The sequence below is a fragment of the Sorex fumeus genome, unplaced genomic scaffold, assembly GCF_029834395.1.
Source record: "Sorex fumeus unplaced genomic scaffold, SorFum_2.1 ptg000051l, whole genome shotgun sequence".
In the NCBI taxonomy this organism is placed as follows: domain Eukaryota; kingdom Metazoa; phylum Chordata; class Mammalia; order Eulipotyphla; family Soricidae; genus Sorex; species Sorex fumeus.
In genome coordinates, this window is record NW_026606108.1 from 9,371,325 (window position 1) to 9,395,912 (window position 24,588).

Consider the following 24,588-nt stretch of genomic DNA (forward strand, 5'->3'; position numbering starts at 1 on the left):
CCACTTCCCTCCCTCCACACATACAGTTTGCTGTCTTCCAACTTGTAAATTAATGCAACACTAACAAGGCCTGTCCGAAGTACTGCCTAGCTTCTTTTCATCCTCAACAAAGTCTGGTGACATGAAGAGGAAATAAAATCTTCCTTTTCCTTTCCCATACCCCCCTTGCCTCGTCCAGGATCTGTGCCATGTGGGCACAGCCTGAGAATAGTTTTCCAAAAGGCCCTTTACACACCAAGCCGGGCTGTGAAGGGGAAGCCCAGAGAGTGTTTATTTTAATAAAGTTATTCCGCGTGCAGACCCAAATGAGGAGTGGCACGTGGGAGAATGGCATGTCTAAACCATCACCACCTGTTTGCCCTGCAAAATCAATTAAAGTCACACTTTGCCTCACACTCCCACTTCGAACCAATAAAACACAGACAGCGTCTTCGTGAGACTTGAAGCACTCAAAGGGAATGTTCCCGAAACCAAACTCCTGAGTGCCACATTCCTGCTCACAACCCTCATCTAAACTCACCACAAGGAAACCAGCCTTTTTTGAAGGGGGCATCAGACAGGCAAAAAAGGACAGACACGGAGAAAAAAAAGAGAGAGAGAAGAGAAATTCCGACTGCCTTGCTTGCCTCCGGAAAATTCTGTCTTCCTTTGGGGGGGGGGGGAAGATTCCAATTATCACTCAAAAAGCTCTTCTCTGAGCGACCCCACCCACTTCTTAAAAATTTCTTCCCTCTGCGCCACCACCTTCAGCACAGAATTCTGTGCTACATTTTCTCTCTGCAAGCAAAGAACTCCAACTTTGCCAGTGGAGAAAGCAAGGAAGGGCGAGTAAGACATCCCAAGTGTGTTAGTAATTAAACGAGTCTGCATAATGAACCATATGCGCACAGGGGCTGTTCTTTATGGGGCCAGGTTTTTGTTTGAATTTTTAATTTTTATATACAGAGGAAACAGTCGTGGCATCCACCACCAAAGAGAGTGAGGGAATGTTCAAGAAGAACAAATGCGAGGGAAGAGGAGGTGCGAAGAGTCGGCTGTGTGCCCCCACCCCTTCAGCACCCCACACCAGAAGTGGCTCTGACATCTACGGAGTCTCCAAGATATGGGGAACCAATACAGAGACTGCAGGGAGTAAACGACAGCACAGGCCACGGAAAAGTGACAAACTCACAGGACACGCTTGGCTTCCTTAAAAAAGGAACAGAAGAGGCTGGAGAGAGAGTACAGCATGTAAGGAGCTTGCCTTGCACGTGGTCGATACAGCTTTGATCTCCAGAACCCCCATATGGTCCCCTGAGCACAACCAGGAGTGATTCCTGAGCACAGAGCCAGGAGTAACCCCTGCATATGACCAGGTGCAGCCCCAACCCCCCACCCCCACACCACACACACACACGCACGCACACACCATTTAAAAAAAAAGAAAGAAAGAAAAGAAACATAAGTGGCTGGATAGTATAATGGGTAAGGTGCTTGCCTTGCATATGGCCTGGGTTTGATCCCTGGTATTCCATATGGTCCCTTGAGCATGCTAAGAGTGATTTCTTGAGTGCAGAGTCAGGAGTAAACCCTGAATATCACTGGTGTGGTCCAAAACAACCCCTCCCAAAATAGTAAAAATATAAAAATCCATCCTTCCAACTACCATCGTGAATTACAGGGTCTCCTTTGGAAGTGACAAGTATGTCATGGCAGGCACTTTGCCACATAAATTAGCAGTTTGAGGGGCATAAGATGTAGTAAAGCAAACTTTTCCTTCCCTCCACTCCCAGAAATACCCACGACAGATGTCAGCATTTCAGGAATCTGGGGGCTCTTTGGAACCCCACAGAATTTGAAAGTGCCCAGGTGGAAGAGAATTGGCTAAATCTTCCTCTGGACACTTGGGCATCCTTTGGAAAAAACTAAATTAGACACACTCCCCAGGGTAAAGAGGAGATTATGAGGGGCAGACAGGGGAGCCTCAAAACAGCATCTGAATTTGATAATGAGGTCTGGACCAAGTGATGGATCCAGAGCATGGAAGTGGGAGAGGAAGAGGGAGGGGAGAGAGAGAGAGAGAGAGAGAGAGAGAGAGAGAGAGAGAGAGAGAGAGAGAGAGAGAGAGAATGCTTTAGTGAGACCTTCTTGGCAGTGAGAAACACCAGACCATCATCCCACCACAAGCTCCATAGCCCACCCTAATTCCTACCCACATCTGAGCTCAAGTCAGACATTAAGAATCCATCCAGGCACCAAAGGGTATTTTAGCAAGTGAACACAGTCAGATTTAGAGTCAGCACAGTGCTATAAAGTTCACTGTCCTTCACGGAAATAACCTAAAAGCAAAATGCCACAGCACCACCATGGGAGGGGGTGGGGTACACTATGTATGTGGGGGGAGGTGGTGGAAAGGGTGGCTTATGCCAGGGAGGAAAGATAATGAAAATAAAATAGGTCAAAAGTCAAAGTCTTGGATTCTTTTTGCAGCCCCCACCAGTGTTCCCCTCAACACAGATCTGTGGGCCTTTCCCACAATGTAACCCCCAGGGATGGAATGCAAAGTACTTAAAGGACAAGGAATTGGGGGGGGGGTGAAGAGGGGAGGGGTGACTCCACTGCACAAAGCTCCCGCACCTAACTCCCAGTCCACAGGAGATTCCTTCCTCCAGTGATCTCCATGGAATGACAGAGACAACTTGAGCCGCAAGGCCAAAATAGATGAGGTGCCCTGCACCTTTCCTGGCTGGCTTAAATCCCACAATGAAGTGCGCAATTAGGGAGGCCCGGTAATGTTTGCAGAGTGCATTAACACTGCCAACCTTCCAGACAATAGATCACATGCAGAAAGCTCCCCTAAGGCTTTCTTAGCTGAGGATCTGATCTTTATGTCACTTCTGTGTACGACTTGAGGTCTGGACTGAGTGCAATCAAGAGAGAAAAAGGAGGAGGGAGGAGGGAGGCGGAGAAGGAGGAAGAGGAGGAGAAGGAGAAGGAGGTGGAGGAGGAAGAGGAGGAAGAGGAGAAGCAGCAGCAGCAGAAGCAGAAGCAGTAACAGTAGCGAATGACTTCTCATCCTCAGCACTATTTTCACTATTTTTTAAGAGAACAAAGTGGTGAGGTGGGGCACAGAGTTCTGGGAAATATGCCTGTACGATTCTCTTATTATCTTTGAGAATAACAAAGTTGGCTTGTGCAAGAGAATTGGCTGCATTAAATATGCATCCAATTGGATGGTGAGCCCCTGGCGAAGCCAACATTCGAATGCCATCACCTCCCCTGTGCACTTCCGAATACATTGAGAAAAACACCACGTGCAATCAACAATATGCAAAAGCCGAGGGGGTGAGGGAGCAGCAGGGAATCAAATCAAACTTGCACTGCCAGCTTTTCTATCTTCCTTTAACCGGCAGGGGCTTTCCTTGGGAGGACTCAAAGAGGTCAGCTGATGACCTAGCTCCCGTCACACACATCCTGCCCCACCTCCTAATCTCCCCGTGCAAACTTGGCTTTGGCCATTTATTATAAACATTTTCAAGAACTGCTTACCACAATGCATTTTTCCCCCCGTGGATTAGATTTTGGTCAGCTGCTAACAGAGTGGAGAATGGAATGTGCTATCTGGAAAGGCGGTAATATCGGGTTTTCCAAGGGTCCTGCTTGCTTTCCACTCCGCTCTCTCATGAGTAATTGGAACAGCAATTGAAACCGAATATAGGAAGCTGAGGAGGGCTCCCTGCCTCCTTTTCTTCCTCTTCTATCGCAAGAAATTCTGGCGGTGAGGGTTGAGGACGCAAAACCTTATTGGTTTTGAACTTCATGCAATGTTCAGAAGAGAGACAAAGATTGGAATTCACGTAATTTGTTCAAGACCAGCAGAGTTACCTGTTGATGTCACTGAAACCCACACAATGCCGCTGCTGCTCACAACCATGACAGCCTCGAGCCCCCAACGGTGTACCAAACAGGCTTAGATTTTTAAAAGAAGATGGCAAGGAAATGAGATGTTTAAGCAAATCACTTTAGAGTGAGCATTTTTTTTCAAACCTCAATTCAAAGGGGGGGAGGTGTACAGAACTAAAAATCAGATAAGAATCTACTAAAAATCAGCAATTTAAGAACATTCGAAACTTAACTGGCAGGAAAGAGTCACTGGGTATTTTGATTTTCCTTTGCTCATGTTTAATGTCAGGAATGAAGTAAGCAAAATAATCAGGGGAAAAAAAGGTTCTCGTTGCCACTATGCGTTTTCGAAGGTTTTACAATCAATTACTCATGCTGTGATTTTGTCCTCTGGTAAAATAGCTTTGATGGAATTTGTGATCCTGCTTGGATAAAACTGACCTTAAACTGTTAACAAAGAAAGGAAATGCCCCCTGGATGAAATGGATTTGCTAACTCTGATATAAAGGTATATCTGTGCTTATACACACACACACACACACACACACACACACACACACACACGCACAGATGTCTAAACAACTTCAGACCAAATATTAAGGACTTTATGAAGTGGCATAATTGTCCAATTTCAGCTACACAGTAAGTAAGATAAAAAGCAAGGAGTGCCAACTTGACAATAATCTGACAATTGTCCCTTGGGCATAAAGACGAGTAAGTCACAGATATGTGGAAAAAAATGATAAGAACGGGTCCAGAGATTGTACAACATGAATTTTATTTTTTAAACTAATGGAATGATTTCTGCTTGTAGATGATTATACCAAATTAAAAAATAAATTGCTGAAATGAAAATCCCCAAGAAGCAGCTCACAGAAATGTACCTTGAGATGTTTATATTTGTGAGCCTCTATCGCCACCTGCAGCCCGATCTTGGAAAAGACCGATCAAGGGTTGGAGTATTTTCTACTTTTTTGCTTTTCCTTTCTTTTCTTCCTCTTTATCAAGGTTTTCTTCCTCTTTATGAAGGGTTGTGTGCATGTGTGTTAAATTTACAAAACCCCGTTATTTCCCTTATGCAAACACACATTTTTTAAAAGTCTTAAAATTGCCAATGAAATGCAAAATTGATTTAAAGGAGGTGGTTGATGGATGCAACTGGACGTTGTTTGCTTTTTGAAAAAACATTTAAGCATACCCTGCATTTTTTCAGGTTGCAAAGTACATGCGTGTGTTGCGGGGGGAGGGGATAGATTATATTCTAGAAAATTCCTTACCCCAAACTGAGACGGACTTCTGAGGTCTTCAAAGAAAGACCTGCTTTTGTTAGGGGATAGTTGGCAAAAATTACATTTGGACCTGCAGGATTGATACAAGAGCAGAAGAAATGCTAACACTGACACATCCATACTTAAATCTTCAGTCACTTCTCACAGCGCTAGAGAGTGGCAGCATGTCACTAAAAGTGTATTTACTGCCCAAATAAGTTGGAACTGAAACCCCCTCAAAGCACAGACACAGAGATGAACACCGAGACCCTCCCCACCAGGGCCCTCGGCAGCACAAAACTCTGACCAGACTGCAGCGAGGGTGGGGTCGACCCCAAAGCACAAAAAGTTAAAAAAAAAAAGGCAAAATGGATTGGATTTATGTTCCATATGACTTGGAAAATCTGCTTTTCATTCATTTTTTTCGTAACAGAGTCCCTGGATACCCGTGGAAAGGGGGTGGCTGGCGTCCCATCCAGACTCGTGAACAAACACTCTAACTGCCGGGTTTGGGGGGCTGTGAAAAAAGGAAAGGCAGAGAGTCTGTGAGCCACTGACGAGTCACTGATGGAACATTCTGGAACTTTCCATTCTAGCAATAACCAAGAGAGAAGCCTGGCCTTAACACCAACGAGGCTAAGAAGTGCCTTTGTCTTTTCCTGCATGAAATAAAACCTCCCTGGCAGAAATCTGGAACAGCTTGGCCGGGAGAAGTCCAGTCCTTTTTAAAGGCCCAAAGGTAGGCATCTGGGTTATAAGAGAATCCCAGGACACGGTCAGCGTGGCCTGGAGCCGCAACTCCAATGTGTGAGTTGGATTTTGATTAAATTGCCTTTCTTTTCTGTTGTTGGTACTGCTGCTGCTGTAAAAATAGGGGTTCGGGGCACGGACTGGAGAAGATCACCCCTGCCCCCAACCAGACAAACAGCCTAGCTCTGTGTTATAAGCAGCCAAAGCACTACCCCTTCCTTAGCCAGATGTCTAATTGCAGAAGGATGAGGGCACACAACGAACTCCAACCAGATCACAGAAAGGGATTCGCTCCCTGAACCTCAGACCAGGCAGCGAGAATGATCACGGGGTGAGGGGGCTCTCTTGTAACCACTGGGGTGGGGGCATCAAATTGCAGGTGACTCCTGTGGGCAACTACAGTGAAAGGCCCTGGGCACACGGACAGGGCAGAGAACTGAGAACACAGCATCTGATGGGTCCTGCAAAAGATGAGCCAGGGTGGGGGCACTCACAGAAACAACTGCCGGAAATGAGGATGAAGTTCAGGGGGCCACGAAGCAGGGGGCAGTACATCAACCAGGAAGAGATTCTGTTTCCACAAGCGACAGCAGCTAATGAGCTAATGAGCTAGCTCTCTCTCTCCCTCCCCCACTGTCTCTCTCTCCCTCTCCCTCTCCCTCTCTCTCTCCCTCCCTCTTCCTCACCCTGTTTCTCCCTCTCCCTCTTTCCCCTCTCTGTCTCATTCTCTCTCTCTCCCTCTCTCTCACAGTCTCTCTCTCCCTCCCTCTCTCTATCTCTCTCCCCCTCCCTCACTCTCTGTCTCTCTGTCCCCCTCTCTCTCTCATTTCTGAATATTGCTTTTGCAACATGCAGAAGGGTTGCAGATGCAGGTGGCAAGCAGAGAAGCAGAGGCGGAGGCAGGAAGCCCTTTCACATAGCAGTTCTAGAATGGCATTAATTTGCAAATGATTGTCATTTCATCCAGACTGTGCTCATCACACTATTTGATGCATTTCCCACTATTGGGGCGGGGGGGAATGAATCTAAATATTGATGACGAATCAAAACATTCTAATCAAGGAAAAAAGTGCCATGAAACACTCCTAGGGTCAGTAGCGGGCTAACTCCCCCCCCCCCCACCCAGCTTCTCTCATTGCTGATCTGGACACCTTGGTGGCATTTCTTAGGCATGAGCTCCACCGCCTGGACATTGGGTGGAGGACGGGCAGGGAAGTCAGAGCAGAGGCAATGAGGGGATCAGAGTTAGGCTGGTCCAAGACCTCTGTTAGCAGGGTCGCAAGCTGGCGCTGAGGCAAAGATGCAACAGAAGCAAAGGAATATCCAGTAATGCTTGGCTCATGTTCCTGCTTTTTGCTAAGGGGCACTATGAATGGCCTCAATGGCTCCCCCACATTTCTAAGTGGGCAGGAGACACCTCAAGAAGACTGACTCATTCTGCAGGGTGCCAGAGCTAAACTAATCCTTCCATCTCAGCATTAGGGCAGAAAACGGACTTGTGAAATCTTTGAATCAAATCTTGTTTGTTTTTTGTTTGGGGGCCACATCTGGCTGCGCTCAGGGCTTAGTCCTGGCTCTGTGCTCAGGAATGACTCCTGGCAGAGATCAGGAGGCTGGGGATTGAACCCAAGTCGGCCCCACATAAGGCAAGCACCCTCCCCACTGTACTCTCACTCCAACCCCCAATCCTTTTATTTTTTGACGTGAGGAATTTCATCAGGGGGAGGCAAGAAAAGAATTATCAGAAGCCTGATGTCTGTCCTGGCACTTGGTGATTCCACATGAGGCAGCATCAGAGATAAGAGTCTCCAGAGAATGAATTATACAATGCAGAAATGAGAGGTTTGCACTTCTACCCTACCTTCAAACAGGTGTTCTGCTGGCCCTCAGCAGCCTTGATCCTTGTGAAGAATCAGCAACTGTGCATGTGTGTGTGTGCATGGTCATGTGTATATGCACATGTATGTGTGCGTGCATGCATGTATATGTGCGTGCATGTCTGTGTGTGCTTATGTGTGCATGTGGGTATGCATGTGTATGAGTGTGCATGTGTGCGCGCGTGTGTATGCACGTGTGTACGTGCAGGTGTATGCATGTGTGTTCACGTATGTATGCACGTGTGTGCGTGGGTATACAAGTGTTTGCATGTGCATGTATGTGTATGCATAAGTACATGAGCTCATGTGTATATGTATATGAATGTGTGTATGTGTGTGCACATTTGTGTGCATGTGTGTATGCAAGTGTGTGAATGTGTGTGCATGTGTGCATGTATCTGTGTCCAAGTTTGTGTGTGTGCACATGTAAGCATGTGTGTGTGCATGTGTGAATGTTTCCGTCTTCCCTCTAAGCTAGAAGCACAATGCCATCACCCACCCGAGTTATAATCCTTCTTAAACCCTACCCACACACGAGTGCAACTTGAATTTTCAAAAAATACATCCAGGTTTATTATCTTAGTTGATCTCCAAAAGGACCATTTCCATTTTTCTAAGCAGCATGCTTTGATAACCCAGAGGTTTCACCTTTGGTCTTAGCTAGAAGAGGAGGAGGAGGTGGAAGGAAGGATGGTGGGGCCAGTGCAGGAGTTGGGAGCTGCCAGAGAAGAAGGGGAAGGAGAGAGAGGAGAAGCAGCAGTCAGCTGGGGTGGAGAGAGGAAGAGAATCAGGGAGCAGGGTGTTACACAGGCCAGAGGCCAATGGCCTCTTGTCCATTGCCCAAGGCACTTTCCCCTCTAAGATTTAAGATCTGAAATTCAGGATCACGTTCAAATGAACTGGAAAGGTCCCTTCAAAGAGTCGGGATGCCTTCACTCTTAACCAGAGAATTCACAAGAGGAGGAAAGTACATGTATGTGTAACGACATCCCACCGGAAGCCTGAGCCAAGTGGCAAACATGTTCAAGGGAATGAATCCTTCCAGAAGCTTCTGGGGCCAGGCTACTATGCAGACTGCAGAGTCAACTGTTGATTTATTATTTGGCAGGACCGTGTATGCACACTGGCAATGTCTATGCTGTTGGGGTTTGAGAAATAACAGGAGTAAAGGAGCCTTATCTGCATGTAACCCAGCCCTGTTTGATCCCAGCACCACGTATGATCCCCGAGCGCCACCAGGAGTGACCCCTGAGCACAGATCCCTGAGCACCACCAGGTGTGACGTAGAGCACCCCCCCCCAACCACAAATGTATATGTCTGAGAGACATTTGAAGTGTAGAATTTTTAAATGGGAAATTCTGACAAGTACCCATCAAAACAAGGATGTTCCTCCAATACCAACTGATTTCCATCCCTGACGTGCAATTCAATTAAAAAGTTGGAAATACAAACACGAAAATAGGTTAAAATAGTTTTCGCCGCGTTCTTTGAAATGTTCAAGAGATAATCTTTTAATGCAATGACTGTAATTTTATTAAATGGCATAATTAGTTAATGCCTGAGAAGTTGTCAATAGAAGGTGCAATTATGTCGTAAAAATTATCATCACCATGTGCAAACGTGGATTGTCCTTATGAAAAAAAAAATGGCTGCAAAGCAAAAAAATGAAAAAAAAATCCAACCCCATGGAAATATTCGTGAAACGAAATTAGGCAGGGTGCTGGTAATAAGGAATATTTGGGAAATGCTCTTACAGATGCAAAATAAAACAACAGAGTGTTGGGGTTACAGAAATGCTAAAAGGGCTGGTGCATAAGCCTTGAATGCAGGAGCTTCAGCTTAATTCTGATACAACATGGTCCTCCGAGCACGAGTATGGAGCTGGGAGTAGCCCTTAGGACTGCTGAATCTTACACACACACACACACACACACACACACACACACACACCATTTTCTGGGCATGCATTTAAGATGCCTGAAAAAATATTCACTCCTTCAACTATGGATTCCCCCCGAAACTTTACAGAAAGGCTCTTATCTTTGGGGATTCATCAAAGGACAGTGCCCTCTGCTCAGCACACAGGGGACAGAACATGGGGGATGGAACGAAAAGGCATAGAGCACCACCAATTTCAGATGCACCAAAAAATCCAACAGCATATTCAGGGTTCAAGCTTAGCTTGCATGCATCATCAGGGTCCCCACAATTTCAACAGGAAAGTTCTTTGGTTCATAGAAGAGATTAAGTCCAAACACTGACAGATTTGGTTTTGAAGAGTTTGGTGTTCTGGGGTTTTTATTGTGGGGAGGGCGTGGGGTGGACACCAGGCGATGCTTTGGGCTTACTCTTAGCTCTGCACTCGGGGATCACTCCTGGGAGACACGAGGGACACTATGGGGTGGCAGGGATTGAACTCAAGTCGGCTGTGTGCAAGGCAAGTGCCTTTCTCACTGTACTGTCCTTCTGGCACCCATACAGATTTGGTTTTTGTTTTGGGGTTGTTTATTTTTTGTAATTTTTTTTATTTTATAAAGTAGCTCAGAACATTTCATTACATTTAATATTCAAACACCAATTCCACCACCATTACACCTTCCTATCACCATATTTCCATGTTTCCATCACGAACCCCATCCCTGCCTCAAAGCAGAACCGAAATAATATATTTTGTATTGTTATGAAAAGCTGTTGAAAATGCTACAAAAAAGTACCCTTAGAGGAAAGAGTGTGGAGATTGTTATATTTCACCCAGGAGCCATTAAGCCCTTCTATAAGAGATCACTAATATGTTGTTAAAGGTTGAGCCTTGTGTGCTTTATCTATCTATCTATCTATCTATCTATCTATCTATATATATAATTTTATATTGGGGCTGGAGTGATAGCACAAGGGTAGGGCATTTGCCTTGCACGCAGCCAACCTGGGATTGATTCCCAGCATTCCATATGGTCCCCCGAGCACCACCAGGAGTGATTTCTGATTGCATGAGTCAGGAGTAACCCCTGTGCATCGCTAGGTGTGACCTAAAAAAAAAAAAAGCAAAAAAAAATTTATATTTCCCTTTAAGATCGGTTGCCTCCTGCTTTGAACCCTATCAAATGTGGTGCAGTACAGACTTGGTTTTGTCTGGGGGCTGTGCTCAGGGATCACTCCTGATGGGGCACAAGGGAACCTATGTGATGCCAGGTTGGCCACATGCAAGGCAAATGCCTTACCTGCTCTAGCTCCGACTCACTTCCAATACTTGGAAATAATGTATTAGGATTTTTGGAGATCCCTCTCTTCCCATCTCTCTGTGTTTGAGTAACATGAATTTCACAGAGAAAATACGATGTGTGTGGCCTCTGAAATTAGTTCTTTTTTTTTTCAAACTAATTTAATTTCCAACCTTCCCTCCCGTACTAGTTCCCAGGTCCAGTAAGATTTTACTAAATGTGCCTCCTATAAATGTCCAACAGAGAAACAGTTTGTTTACCAAACAGTTTCTGCTTCTTTGGTTTTATGTATAGTCACATCTATATATGGTATGTGTGCGTACATATCAACACGCATGTGTGTAGTGTGTGTATCTATGTGACCATGTGAATACCTGTGTATTTGTGTGTGCAGATAAACACGTGTGTGTGTGAGCGACATTACAGCTACTATTGTTTTGTTAGGAAGACACGGTTTTCAGTTCCAAGAGAAGTTATTTCTCACATTTCTCACTCTTAGTCACTACAAATTCTATCTCTGCTAAAAATGTTGCAAGAAAGTGGAAAACTATAGTTCTGACCTGCCTGGAGAGAAGGGCGCTTGATTGAAGCTTTAAATTATGTATCATATTGCAGGCCCTGTCAACTCCGAGGAATAAATCTTTCATTTTTCTACACACACACAAATGAAAGGGGTTTTTTTAGGGAAAAAAAGTCACAGATGTTAAAATTGTAGCTTTATAAAGATATACATTGATAGGTGGTAGATTTAGATGACTTCTTAACATCAAACATCCACGTAAAAATTTAATAAAATAAGAAATCCATCTATGCACCCCTGCCCCCCCACACACACACTTGACTCCTCAAGGCAAAAGGTGTGCACCCAAAAGACGTATGGGAAAAGATTGGTAGAAAACAGATGGCTAGATCAATGCATCCCATTGGCCACTGAAAATAATCTTCCCATGAAGCCACAGATCAAAGGGATGCTAATGTGTACAATTAAAAAAATGCATTTATGGCACCCTAGATCCTAAAGTCTTCTAAGGAACAAGACTGAATTTTGTAAAATCTCAGCAGACACATGGAACCTCAACTAACTGATTCTATAATCTCAGCTATCACAATGGAAAATTAGTTTTTGAGGACAAAAGCAATTCAATATCATTATCATCAAGTAGGCAGAATGTAGAAATGATGCTATAGGATGGAGCAACAAGAACTGTGTGCCCTAAAAACAATGCCCAACTCCAATATCTCCACTGTTTCCAATATTTGGTTCATGGTGCCACACGTGGCAGTGCTCAGAGCAGATTCCTGACTGCGCTAAGGGCTCACTCCTGGCAAGTGGGATACCAGGGATCAAACCTGGGTTAGTCACTGGCAAGGCAAACACTGTACCATCATTTCCAGTATTTAGATAGAATGTAATCAGGTCTCTATACACCCCTCTCTGCTCATCTCTCTTCGAACAATCTGGATTTGGCAAAGAAAATATGAAATATGTGGTCTCTGAAATTAACTTTATTTGACTAGTTTTATTTCCTTTTTTGGTTTTGTTTAGTTTGAGGGATATACCCAGCTGAGTTGGGGCTTACTCCTGGCTCTGTGTTCAGGAATTACTCCTGGCAGTGCTTAGGGGACCCTATGGGATGCCAGGGATCAAACCCTAGTCAGGGACATGCAAGGCAAATGCTGCATATGCCATACGATCTGGCTGTACTATCTCTCCAGTCCCAGGTAATTAGTTCTTTTAAACTCCCACTCTCCCTTGAAAATGCTTCTATATCTAATCCAAGAGTTCCCTCCTCCAAGTGAGGGAAAGAGAATGCAGGTTGGGGCTCAGTGTAGAATCAGGCACCATGATTTTCCAGAACATTGAGCTGGATTCCAAGCATGTCATAAGCACGTAACTTCCAAGCCCTGGGGTGCTCCCCCAAAATGTGACAGGCATCTGCTTTGGGCTACTCAAATTCTGGTCCCTTCTCTTATGAACAAAACACTGTGTTTAAGAATTTTTACAACCACTCCTGCAGAAATAGCTTCTTTCCCTGGGACATCTTGAAACAGACTTAAAATCCTACTCCGGCCTTAGGAGAGTACAACAGGTAGGGCACTTGCCTTGCACAAGGCTAACCTAGATTCAATCCCCAGCATCCCAGTTGGGCCCCTGAGCACCACCAGGAGTGACCCCTCAGTGCAGAGTCAGGAGTAAGTCTGTACACAACTGGGTATGGCCCCAAAACAAGAATGTTTAAAAAAAAACCCATGAACAATGTCTGCATTCATAATTGAAATGATTAATAGGGTTCGTCTTCTTTGGCTAAAGATAAGAAATATTGAGAGTGGCTGGAGCGATAGCACAGCGGGTAATGCGTTTGCTTTCCACACGGCTGACCCAGGTTCGATTACCAGTATCCCATATGGTCCCCCAAGCACCGCCAGGAGTAATTCCTGAGCAAGGAGTAATCCCTATGCATCACCGGGTGTAACCCAAAAAGAAAAAAAAGTGAAATATCGAGAGAGACATGAAAAGAGGCATTTTTCTCTGTTTGAATATAACCCACAAGCCTTGTAGGCCAAGCTCACAGAAAGGCAGTGTAGGCCAATGGTTAGGCCTGTGGCCTGGGTTTCAAAGCCCAGCTCTGCCTCTGATGAGAATGAGTTCTCTGAGTTTCAAACCTCTACATGGTCTTTGTTCTTGTCTGCAAAAAGGAGGCAATCAGCAGTCCCTCTATCAGCCAACATTCTAAAATGCTCCAGACTTAGCACTGGAAAATTTGGGCTATAAAGATACCAAGGGATCAAGACAGCTGAGGTGCAACCAACCACATGCATGTTTATAAAACATATTTGTACAAGGTTTCTTTGGGAAACAGACACTCCTCATTGTGATGGCTGGCCTCCATTCAGAAATTAATTTCTCATCTGTAGCCTTTTATGGACCTCCAGGGGGGCTGGAGCGATAGTACAGCAGGGAGGGCATTTGCCTTTCATGTCACTGACCCAGCTTCAATCCTTGGCATCCCATATGGTTCCCGGAGCACTGCCAGGAGAAATTCCTGAGTGCAGAGCCAGGAATAATCCATGAGATCGCTGGGTGTGACCCAAAAAAAGCAAAGAAAAAAAATAAAAAAGATTTCCAAGGAAACGCGATTTGGAATATTGCACCAAATCTTTAAAAAAAATCTTCTAGGGGCTGGAGCAACAGTGCAGCAGATGCCTTTCATGCGGCCGACCCAAGTTCAATCTCCCGCATCCCAGATGGTCCCCCAAGCACCACCAGGAGTAATTCCTGAGTGCAGAGCCAGGAGTAACCCCTGAGCATCACTGGGTATGACCCAAAAAAAGCAGCAACAACAACAAAATTCTTCTCTTGCAGAAACAATAAATTCAGGCTATAGCACCATTTACAGGTTTGAGCAGATTAAAGACCTCTTTCTTCTCAGCTCAGGAGTTCAACCACCCACATTAGTGTACTAGGGATTAACACTGAGGCAAAAGTGGTACAGACTCAGGGTATCAAACAAGCTCAGGGCTGTTTTCCCAGCCACTCTGACTGCACATCGCCCAGCCATCTATCCTAAAGGGCTGTTTGTCTCTACCCCCAGCTTTCAACATGCACTGATATATTCACCTACACATTCAGAGAAATCCTCAGAAAATAAGTATGTGGTTTGGCTTTCACAAAGCCTGAAGAACAACAGCTAGAACATACTGAACATGATAAACATGATCCTCTAATGGTTGTCCCCTGTATCACCTGGAAATTGAGATATGAACATGAGGTCTGCTGTTCCACGACGTGACAAATACAAGTGAGAGGAAATCCCTCTCAAGCTTTCTGCCTTGCACTGCCCAGTGCTCGCCCCCACTCCCTGTCCCTCCAGAGAAGAGCTCTGAGGGCTATTGGGTCAAGCCATGCCTTTTCTTCCTCTTCGATGACCCTTCCAGTTCCAGAAGATTTTCTGATTTCCAAGGAAATCCTATTGTTCATGATCTCCTTGGTTGAGGATTTGGCCCCCAGACTGTTCTGACTTTTGTCACACCAAAAGAGCGTGACAAGGAGTTGAAACCAAAGAAATAATCAAAGTAGTGGGTCACAGCAGCACTCTGCCCTCCGTAGGTCATGAAGAAACAGCAGTGTCTACTGCCAGTGACTACTCAGGCACCCGAGTGAACTATTAGTGTCTGCCACCACCGACAAATATGGTCCCAAAGTGGAATATTAGAGCCCACTCCCAGGGATAATATGGTGCCCAGGTGGAGCAAATCGTTTTACATGTGGGCCTCCAATCCCTCTTTTTGGTCCAGGTCAACTGATGATAATACAACACTCTGCAGAAAAACAACCCAAAAGGGGGCCCCAGACCCCCAGGCCTAAATTCTGTCACCAATAATCCACAAACAGCTAACCAATGTCTGTAGGCAAAAACCATGAAAGAAACACTTTCCAAAGAACCAAAGCAGTCTAGTAATCTAGAATTTCATTCTGTTTTGAATGTAGAAGAGGTAACTGTAATCTGTGTTTTTATTTTTCATTTCATCCGAAATATACACCTTAAATTTTTTTTTTTGAAGAAGGAAAAGAACAGGAGCCAGAGTGACAGTACAGTAGGTAGGGCACTTCACTTGCATAAGGCTGACCTGCGATTGATGCCCACCATCCTATACTGTCCCCTGAGGACCACCAGGAGTAATTACTGAGATCCAAGCCAGGACTAAGCCCTGAGCGCAAGCAAAACAAACACAAAACAAACAATACAACACACAGATCAGTTTCAATATTTGGAACATCCTCAGCAGTCCTGAAAACTTTCTCAGACCCATCCCTTCATACCTTTTGGGGTGGCAGGGACTCGCATTTTTCTGTCTTTGAGGGCCATGAGATTCACCAGGGCTAAGTGCATTACATTTTTTAATTAAAACTGAAAATTAGAGGGATTTGAGTAAGTCAAATCCCTTCCAGCACCCCCAGAGAGGCAGAACTTACATTTCTCATGGTCTCATGTGCTTTCTCCCAAAGGGGACCAGTGGGGGACCACAGGTCCTGCCAACTGTGGGGTCCCCAGCAGTCTGGCCGCCCTTGCAACAATTGCTAAATCTGACCAACAAACCAAGGTGGAGCCCTTGAGACATTTAGAAGGAGCCCCAGCAGCTACGTGTGACAGCCTGCATTGGGGTTCCACGGGGCTGCCACCCGCCCTCCAGCTCCCCTGCCATGCCTGGGACCCCTCCCCTCCCATTCCCCATTGGGAGGCATCTATCCTAATCTTCCTTCAGATCAGGTGGGGCGACCATTAATCATTCCTGTCATCCCCACACCAAGAATCCAGGGCAACAAGAGCTCTGTTTTCCTAAAAACTCTCAGCGCCAGGAAAGAAACCCGAGCAGAGGCTGGAGCAGAGGCTGGACCGTGGAAACCCTCCTGGGCAGCAGTGGGCGGAGCCTGGACTGGAAGAAGCCACTGTAGACACCCACTGATGCTTCCTCACCCACCCAGACTAGCCAGAGAACAAACTTTTTAATATTTTCTTTTTAATTAAATCACACAGTGAGGCTCACAGTTACAAAGTTGTTCATGATTGGGTTTCAGTCATACAATGTTCCCTCCCCGTCCCTTCCCCAGTGCATATTTCTCACCACCAATGCCCCCAGTTTCCCTCCTGCCCCCACCCGCTTCTATGGCAACATTCTCTCTCTCTCCATTTTCTCTTTCTCTCCATTCTCTCTCTCTCTCTCTCTCTCTCTCTCTCTCTCTCTCTCTCTCTCTCTCTCTCTCTCTCTCTCTCCCCTCTCTCATTTTAGGCATTACGGTTTGCAATACAGATGCTGAAAGGTTATCATGTATATCCCTTTACCTACTTTCACTCAGTTCTTGTCCAGAATGATCATTCTCAACTATTATTATACTTAGCCAGAGAATTCTCAGCACAAAGTTTTGAGGGAGGATCCACATGGGAAATGGAGGAGGCAGAGAAGGGCATGAAATGGCCAGTGGGAGAGAAGAGCTGACCAGAAAAATAAAAAAAGATACCAACAACCATGAACAAAAAGCCCAGATTCATTTTGCTTCCTCTGAAGACCAACTTTGGGAGCCACTTTGGATCTATCCAACAACGCATGCATTACAGGTCAGACCCACAGTGGGCCTTCCCAACCCCAAACAAGGAAAACTGTAACAAACTAAAGCAAGTAGAAGGCCCTGGGATTAAAAGATCTCCTGTGTTGAGAGCTGAAAGCCTGTCTAAATCAGGGAGGGGCTGACCTTGAACCTAGACCCTCTAGATAGTGAATGTACGACTATCCACAGGAAAGAACCAGGATGGCAGGAAACAAGAGACAGAAGATCCATTCGAGGATCTCAACTCTGTCATTCACTAGGCTCTACCACATGCCTCCTATCCTGAGTGAACGACATAATACAAAATGCACAAGATAGACACTTAGGGGCTGGAGCGATAGTGTAGCAGGCAGGGTGCTTACCTTGCATGGCCCGCCTGTGTTTGATCCCCAACATCCTATATATAGTCCCCTGAGGACTTGAGGAGTGATTTCTGATTGCAGAACCAGGAGTAACCCCTGAGCACAGCCAAGTGTGGTCCCCAAACAAAACCAAAAAGATGCACCCTCAGGAGAATGCTGTTCTCCCTCTACCTGACCAAGGTCAAGTCCCTTCACAAATGAAGGAGAGTGCACCTGATGGCCAGGGAATGTACTGCATCCACTCTGGATCTTGCCACTCAGGAGTCTACATAGCTGGTTCTCAGACAGGGTCTGAGTAGGGTTTTACCATCCCGGGAAACTGAAGGAAAATGAGAGTGTATTTCTCTAAGTCTGTAGTTCTCTGAGAACTGAGCCCAACTATCACAGATAGAAATCAATTATTTCTGAGGGGTGATTAACAAATGCATGTTGGTTTATTGGTTTCAAGTTTGTGAATGAATTCCCTACAGCATTAAACAGAGTACTTTAGTCTTTATTTGGTCATGTAATTTTTCATCTGCTGTTTTCAGAAGACTAACAAGAACATAGTCAAGGTACAGAAGGGGAAATGATATCCCCCAAAGCTGAGACTCCACCAACCTACCTAGGAAAACGGTAAGACTATTTTAAAATATACAGAACACTCTCTTCAACATATCCAGATATAAGTAAGACTTGAGTAATTAAATGGATGTCCGAGAGGAAACTTGACTTAAATAGGACAACAGAAAGGCCTAAAAGATGCCATCACTTATGCTGGGATATATTTCAAAAGAGCCTGTTATATTTCAGTGCCTCTATCAATGCAAACATAGAAATGTGGATGACTCTACTCTCTTTAAGATAAAACCCATCTGCATTTATATAAGATGCAGATGCAAATCATGTGAACATAAAAAAAGGGGGGGGGGATCTTACCACAAATGCTACTGTGCTTCTGAGTGTAGATTCCCACAAGAAGCAGCTTTTCAGAAACTGGACTGTGTTCCATATTGCCATAGTAATTCTCTTCACGCGGTCTACATCTCTAGATAAGATCTAGTAAAAGGAAAGAAAAGGAAAAATGGAAACTTGGTTTCTACATTCTAAGACACTCTCTTTCCATGGGGCAGCTTGATTATTTACATTCCATGTTATATAGCTGCCAGACTGAAAATAAAATAGAAAAAAGTCTTCAGACATACTCTAAAACTTTTTAAAATAGGATCACCCAGAGAGGCAAAGAAAAGCAAAGCCATTTTTTAGTTCCTTGGATAGAGAAAAGTTTGTTGCCCAAAATAACTACATTCGTTCAGCACAAAAGTGGTCAAAGTGACTGCACTGGATATATTGTTGTATGTTTGAGAGAGGAAGAAAAAGAAAGTGGAACGGGGAATGACTTTCTATAACTTTCATTTGGGAAGGAAATGGAGACATTTAAAACATCAAGTTGAGATCTTCTAGCTCATAAAGAACAACAACAATAAAAAAAAGACAATGGTTTGAGCAATAGTACAGAGGGTAAGGCATTGCTTTATAGCTGCCCACTCCAGTTTGATCACTAGCACTGCAAATGGTCCCCTAAGACCTACCAGGAGGGATCCCTGAGCACAGAGTCAGGAGTAATCCCTGCCAGGTGTGGCTTCAGAACCAAAAACGATAAAAGAAAAGCCTTAAGAGGTAGAAATGGGCGCCAGTCTTCCCCATTACTGCTGTAGAAGTTTGGCCAAGTGTCCAGTGTACAGGAATGTGTTTATTTCTAGGGGAGTCATTCCTGGAGGAAAAGAACGGGCAAAGGAAAATGACCTTCACATCCCAAGAGCTTGAAAGTATTTGCAACTTAAATGCAAGCTACATGTCTAGGAAACTTTGAGGGCGTCCCCTTGCAATAGGCCTATGGACAGAATCCTGGCCTCCCACTGGCCCCCCTACTACCACATGCACGGGCAGGACAGGAGGTCTTGTTTAGCAAAGGAAATGTCTTCTGTCCCCTGAGCCAACGGATGCATTTCCACATGTTTGCAAAGCAGCGACCCCACCTATCTGCACTTGGGTTTTAACTTCCAAGTCCGCAGGGCACAAGGCAATGATAACAACAACAGCTGAAGTATCAGGCCAGTGGGGTGACTCAGATTACACCTACTCAATACCACACGCCAGGCTACAGCAGACCCAAAGCAAACACGTGGGTACAGCTCCCCAAGCTGCCCAGGGCCTTTTCCAACAAGCGTGCCCTAGCCTACACCATACCCAGTTGATGGGAAACCAGGAGCCGAAAGAGATGCCTGTCTCTTTAAGCACCTCCTAAAATTCACAGCTGCTTCTCCCACGGGAAGCAGTGGAAGTAATAAACACTTGGAAAGCGGAACATTTTGTTCTTTGTGTGACCAGCTCAAAAAGGACAATAGGTACTGGGCAAGAATCCTGAATCTTGGACAGGGCTGGGGATCCGGAAAGAGAAGGTCAAGTTAAAAAGAAAGAAATAAAGAAAAAGCACCAGCTTCCCTGAAGGGCCTGGATCTTGCCCTGGTTGTTGGGTCTGCGCCTGAATGCTCCCCTTTTTTTGTTGAACTGATGGCAAAGCAATGCAGGCCACAGGACCAAGGGGGCAAGGGGCCATTGCACAAGATACCACCTTGTCCAACATTTGGACAATAGAGAAGTTGCAAGCGGGAGCAGCTATGGGGAAGGAACCAGGTGCCAATCCAGAGCCCCCGGGTTAGTCCCTGGACCAATCTCACTCTCAGAAAAACTCCCCCCAAAATCACAGAACCAGGGACAAGAGGCATAGTACAGTGGGAAGGGCACTTTCCTGGCACAACACTACTTGGGTTCCTTCCCTGGCAGCACCCGGCCAGGAGTGATCCCTGAGTGCAGAGCCAGGAGAGTAAGCCCTGAGCATCACTGGGTGTGGCCCAAAAGAAAACAAGTCGCAGGACCATAATGATGAGGGTTCTTGTGAGCAGGTCAGGAAGCTCCTAGGAGGAGCTATGGGGAGTAGGAGCGAGAGGGGAAGGAAAGTTGAGGATGCAACTTGCTTGGGATATTAAGGAGAAAGGAATGAGGAGACGGACAGAGAGAGGTAGTGCTAAGGAGATGCAGCCACTGGGAGTACGGCCACAGCAGGCTGAGGGTACCCCCAGAAGCCAGTTTGAGGACCACCTACCTTTTTGGAGAGCTTGCGGCTATCTTCTAAGAAGCGCTTTTCTCTGGGAGTGAAGGTCCTAATACTCGCTTTGACCTAGCAAGACATCATTGTTTTCTTTTTATTAAAACACAAAAAGAGGAGTCGAAGAGATAGGACAGTGGGGAGAGCGCTTGCCTTGCACAAGTCATCCCATAGAATCCCCCAAGCCTGCCAGGATGTGAGCACAGAACCAAAAGGAAGTCCTGAGCATCGCCGGGAGTGCCCCCCCCCCCCCCCCCCCACCAAAACAAACCCAAACTGGAGCATTTAGGACTGGAGAGGTGGCTAGGTAGCAAAGCAATGTACGCCTGACATACAGGAGACATGGGTTCTATCTCCAGCCCTGCAAAAAGAATGCCACAAAAATAAAAAAGGGCATTTATAGGCTCAGTTCTTCTCCTTTTCTTCTTCAGTAATTGGAGAGAATGTGGACATTAAAATGTGACTAGCGATCAAAAGATCTGAAAGCTAGAAAGCCAGAATAAAGGCCAGTTCACACAAAAGACAGGTACCAAGGTGATTTATGGAAAAAGCAGTGTGGGAAATTCTATATGCAGATGCCATGGGTGTGTCTCTAGAGCTCGCTTCCACTTTGAAGGAGCTGCAAGTATAAGTTATTATAGAGGTATTATAGAAACTATTACTGCAAGGAGAAATTCTCAAATGCTGCAGCTTCTGCCAGCAGTATGAAGAAGAACTAAGAAGAGTTGGTCCATGTTAAAAAAAATTAGATTTTAGGCTCACAACTAAAGCTTGCCAAATATATACATGTTTGATAGAGAGAAGAAAAGTGCCTGCCATAAAGGTAGGCTGGTGGGGGGTGGGGGGGGGAACTGGAGATATTGGTGGTGGGACACTGGTGAAGGGACAGGTATTTGGAACATTATATGATTGAAACCCAATCAGGAACAACTTTGTTAACTGTGTATTTCATGGAGATTCAATTTAAATAAATAAATAATGACAATTTTAAAAGAACCTCTTAAAAATATGTGTGTGTTTACACCATTTATATGCAATAAAATGTTCAAGACATGCAAAAAAATCCCTCCTTAATTAAAGTTTCTTATTGAGTCACTACTTGTCTTGATCGAATTGGGTATTAGAAAACCTGAAATAATTCAATGACATGTTACATACTTGTAGCTCTTTCTGACAGTCAATGGTTAGAAAATAACCAAGTAATAAAGCCAAAATATCAATGTTCCCTTGCATTTTTCATTGTTTCCCCCCTTTGTTGAGAATTAAATGGCCTCCATTCTCAAAATTCAACACAATGAAAACAACTGAAAACTGGCTTGGACAACACTGATCGGATGTCTAGTCTTAGTATCTTTCTCTTCTCTCTCCACTTGTCTTTGCTCTGAAACTTTTGCTTTGCTTTGAGGCTTTCCAGACTGGTTTCCCTTTGACTTTGCGGGATGAATAAACTGAGGAACTGGGCTTGGCTAGACTTACCGGATTATAGATGAGGTCCATCTCCAAGTAAATAACTCCTTTAAAAGCATGCTCTAAATCTTTATTCTTCAACACATAACAGTTCTGTTGTCCATCTCTAATCTGTCATCAACAAAAAAAATAAATAAATAAAACACAAACTTTCTATGTGGTTCCAATTAAAGAACTCAAGCAGTACACAATGACCATGCTGAGAATACGGATGAAACAAATACTAAATCATTCATCCTAAGTCAACATTTAATTCTACAGTGCTGTTACAACTGATAAGATAAAGTAGCCATCCCTGGGCTGAAACTGGGGTAGCAGTGGGAAATGAGTGGTACAAATTAGTCCTAAGTCTACATGAGTTTCCTCTTTGAGTGCTCCCAGAAGACACTTCATGTTGAAAATGATGAATATCCTCCCAAATTCCTGGCCTGGACTTTGCACGATTGTCAAGATCATGAGAAAAAGGAAAGGATCAGGAAACTTACAAGTCAGAACAGACTAAAGAGATAAGATAATTCTAGAAATGCCAGGCAGTATTCTGGGTTAGATCTTGGAACACAGACAGAAAAAAAAAAAAAACAGTGGGAAAACTGATGAGATGAAAAAAGATCAGAACTGCTGGTAATATGTAATTTCAGCTTTTGGCTTTAATAGGGGTAATCATGATAAAGGAAATCTAAGTGAGAATTCTAGGGAGGTCTATTTTTGTTTTCAATTTTTCTATACAGCACAATTTTTTAGGGGTCTGAGGAGGGTAAAGGGGCCACACTTGGCGGTGCTCAGTTATTTCAGGCCCTGTGCTCAGTGATTACTCCTGGTGGGCTTAGGGATGCCAGGGATCAAACCCAGATCAAGACCAGCAACCAATCCCTTGTACTATTCCTTCAGTTCAAGGTCCCCAGAGTACTGCAAGGGTTTACTCCTCAGCACAGAGCCAAGAACAGCCCCTGAGCACTTCTGGGTGTGACCCTATACCTCTCCCTCCCCAAAAGAGAACTGGATAAAAGAAATTTGAAAATGATTAAATAGAAATGAAATTCATCTTGATAGGATTAGTTTTCCCAGCCATGAAGCAAGGTCAATGAATCAATGAGCACAGCGTAATTGCAGGTGGCGACCAGCGAAATACCCAGAGTGGCTCCAAACCTTCCAAAGAACCAAGGTCCTGATGTATTCTGTGGACAAGCTTGTAGCCTACAAGCCAAGGTCGCCCCATGGACCCGAGCACATTAAGCCATCAAAGGAATCCTTCTGGACCATTCTGGAAAACCACTTGGGTTCCATCCAAGGCATCCCTCCATTAGCCTGTTTGCCAGAAGCCTAAGACATTTAGTGTCTGCCTCAACGAAGCTTCTGACTGTTCAAAAGCAGATCAGCATCCCCGGGGGGTGGGGAGGTGGGGGGATGGAGGAGTGGGGGGGTGGGGGGAGACATGAGTCCAACTCCAGCTCGGACCCACAGCTGAATTTAGAGGTCATCCTAGCCAGTGACAAATCCCTTTTACTATCCCTTCGGCTCACAGTCCCCAGAAAAGAGCAGAGGGAACTGAGGCACAAAACCGGAGTCCCATTTCAGCAGTCTGTTGCAGCCCAAGTGTCTTAGGAACCAGAGTGGAAACTGGTTGAGTAAGTGTGGGTGGGGAGGAAGCCCAGTCCCACTTTACAAGGGAGAGGTCACCTTCCTTCCCCGTGACACCCCACCTCTCTCCTTCCGAAGACTTTCCCGGTCAGCGGCTCAGAGGAAGGGGGTGCCCCCATCAAATTTTGCTTTCCTTCCTCCCCAGGATCCAAACAGGATCTACAGCTTCCGCCTTGCTCTGCAGGCTCGCATAATCAAAGGTGGGTGTTAAAGTTGAAAAAAATAACAACAGCAAGACACGGGGCCAAGAGCTCTCCGGTCCAAGTCAGCCCTCCTGTGAGCACACCCCATCACTGCACTGGGCTCCCAAAATTTCCATGATTCCTTCAGGGTACAGGAAGGTCAACAGAAGAACAAGAGGAATCATCGCCCCAGAAAGTCCTATTTTATATTGAAAGAAGGTTTAGTGTTTTGTTGTTGTTGTTGTTGTTGTTTTAATGTTGTTTCCTCTTTCTCAATGTCCAAGCATTTGGCAAAATGCTGCCTTAGAGTTTCAGAGTTACAGACTAAAGCAAGAAATTGCCCACATTTGGCACTTTAATATTAAACTCTCCTCCAACACACAAATTACAGGTTGAAAAACTTGCAAAGAGTTGGGAAAATTACAGGGAAAAAAAATAAATCCCTATGAACATCCATAAATATCACTATGCCCTCTTTGCCAGAGGGGAATTAGAGAGGAGTATGGTATGTAGCTGTCTTACATTTTCATTAAGAATTTATATTCATAAATATGTTCATGAAAAGAAGCATTTTAAATGCTTTGTCTAGGTGTCGAACTGCGAGTTGATTTTGCACCAATAAGACTTGATAAAAATGATCTGCTATCTAATTTTAGATACAAATTTCTTAAGTTTATCTGCTAATGTAT

The 24,588-nt window shown here is 44.9% G+C and overlaps 1 protein-coding gene across 2 annotated transcripts in view; it reads right to left on the minus strand.

Moving 5' to 3' along the window:
• MCTP2 (multiple C2 and transmembrane domain containing 2) overlaps positions 1 to 24,588 on the minus strand; it is a 131,838-nt gene that overhangs the window by 41,992 nt on the left and 65,258 nt on the right. For both annotated transcript variants that reach the window (XM_056124504.1, XM_056124503.1), the window contains 3 exons: positions 22,089 to 22,190; positions 20,610 to 20,684; positions 18,383 to 18,502 (listed from right to left, as the gene is read on the minus strand). In XM_056124504.1, the coding sequence (XP_055980479.1) occupies positions 18,383 to 18,502; positions 20,610 to 20,684; positions 22,089 to 22,190 (297 nt within the window). The remainder of the gene's footprint in view (positions 1 to 18,382; positions 18,503 to 20,609; positions 20,685 to 22,088; positions 22,191 to 24,588) is intronic.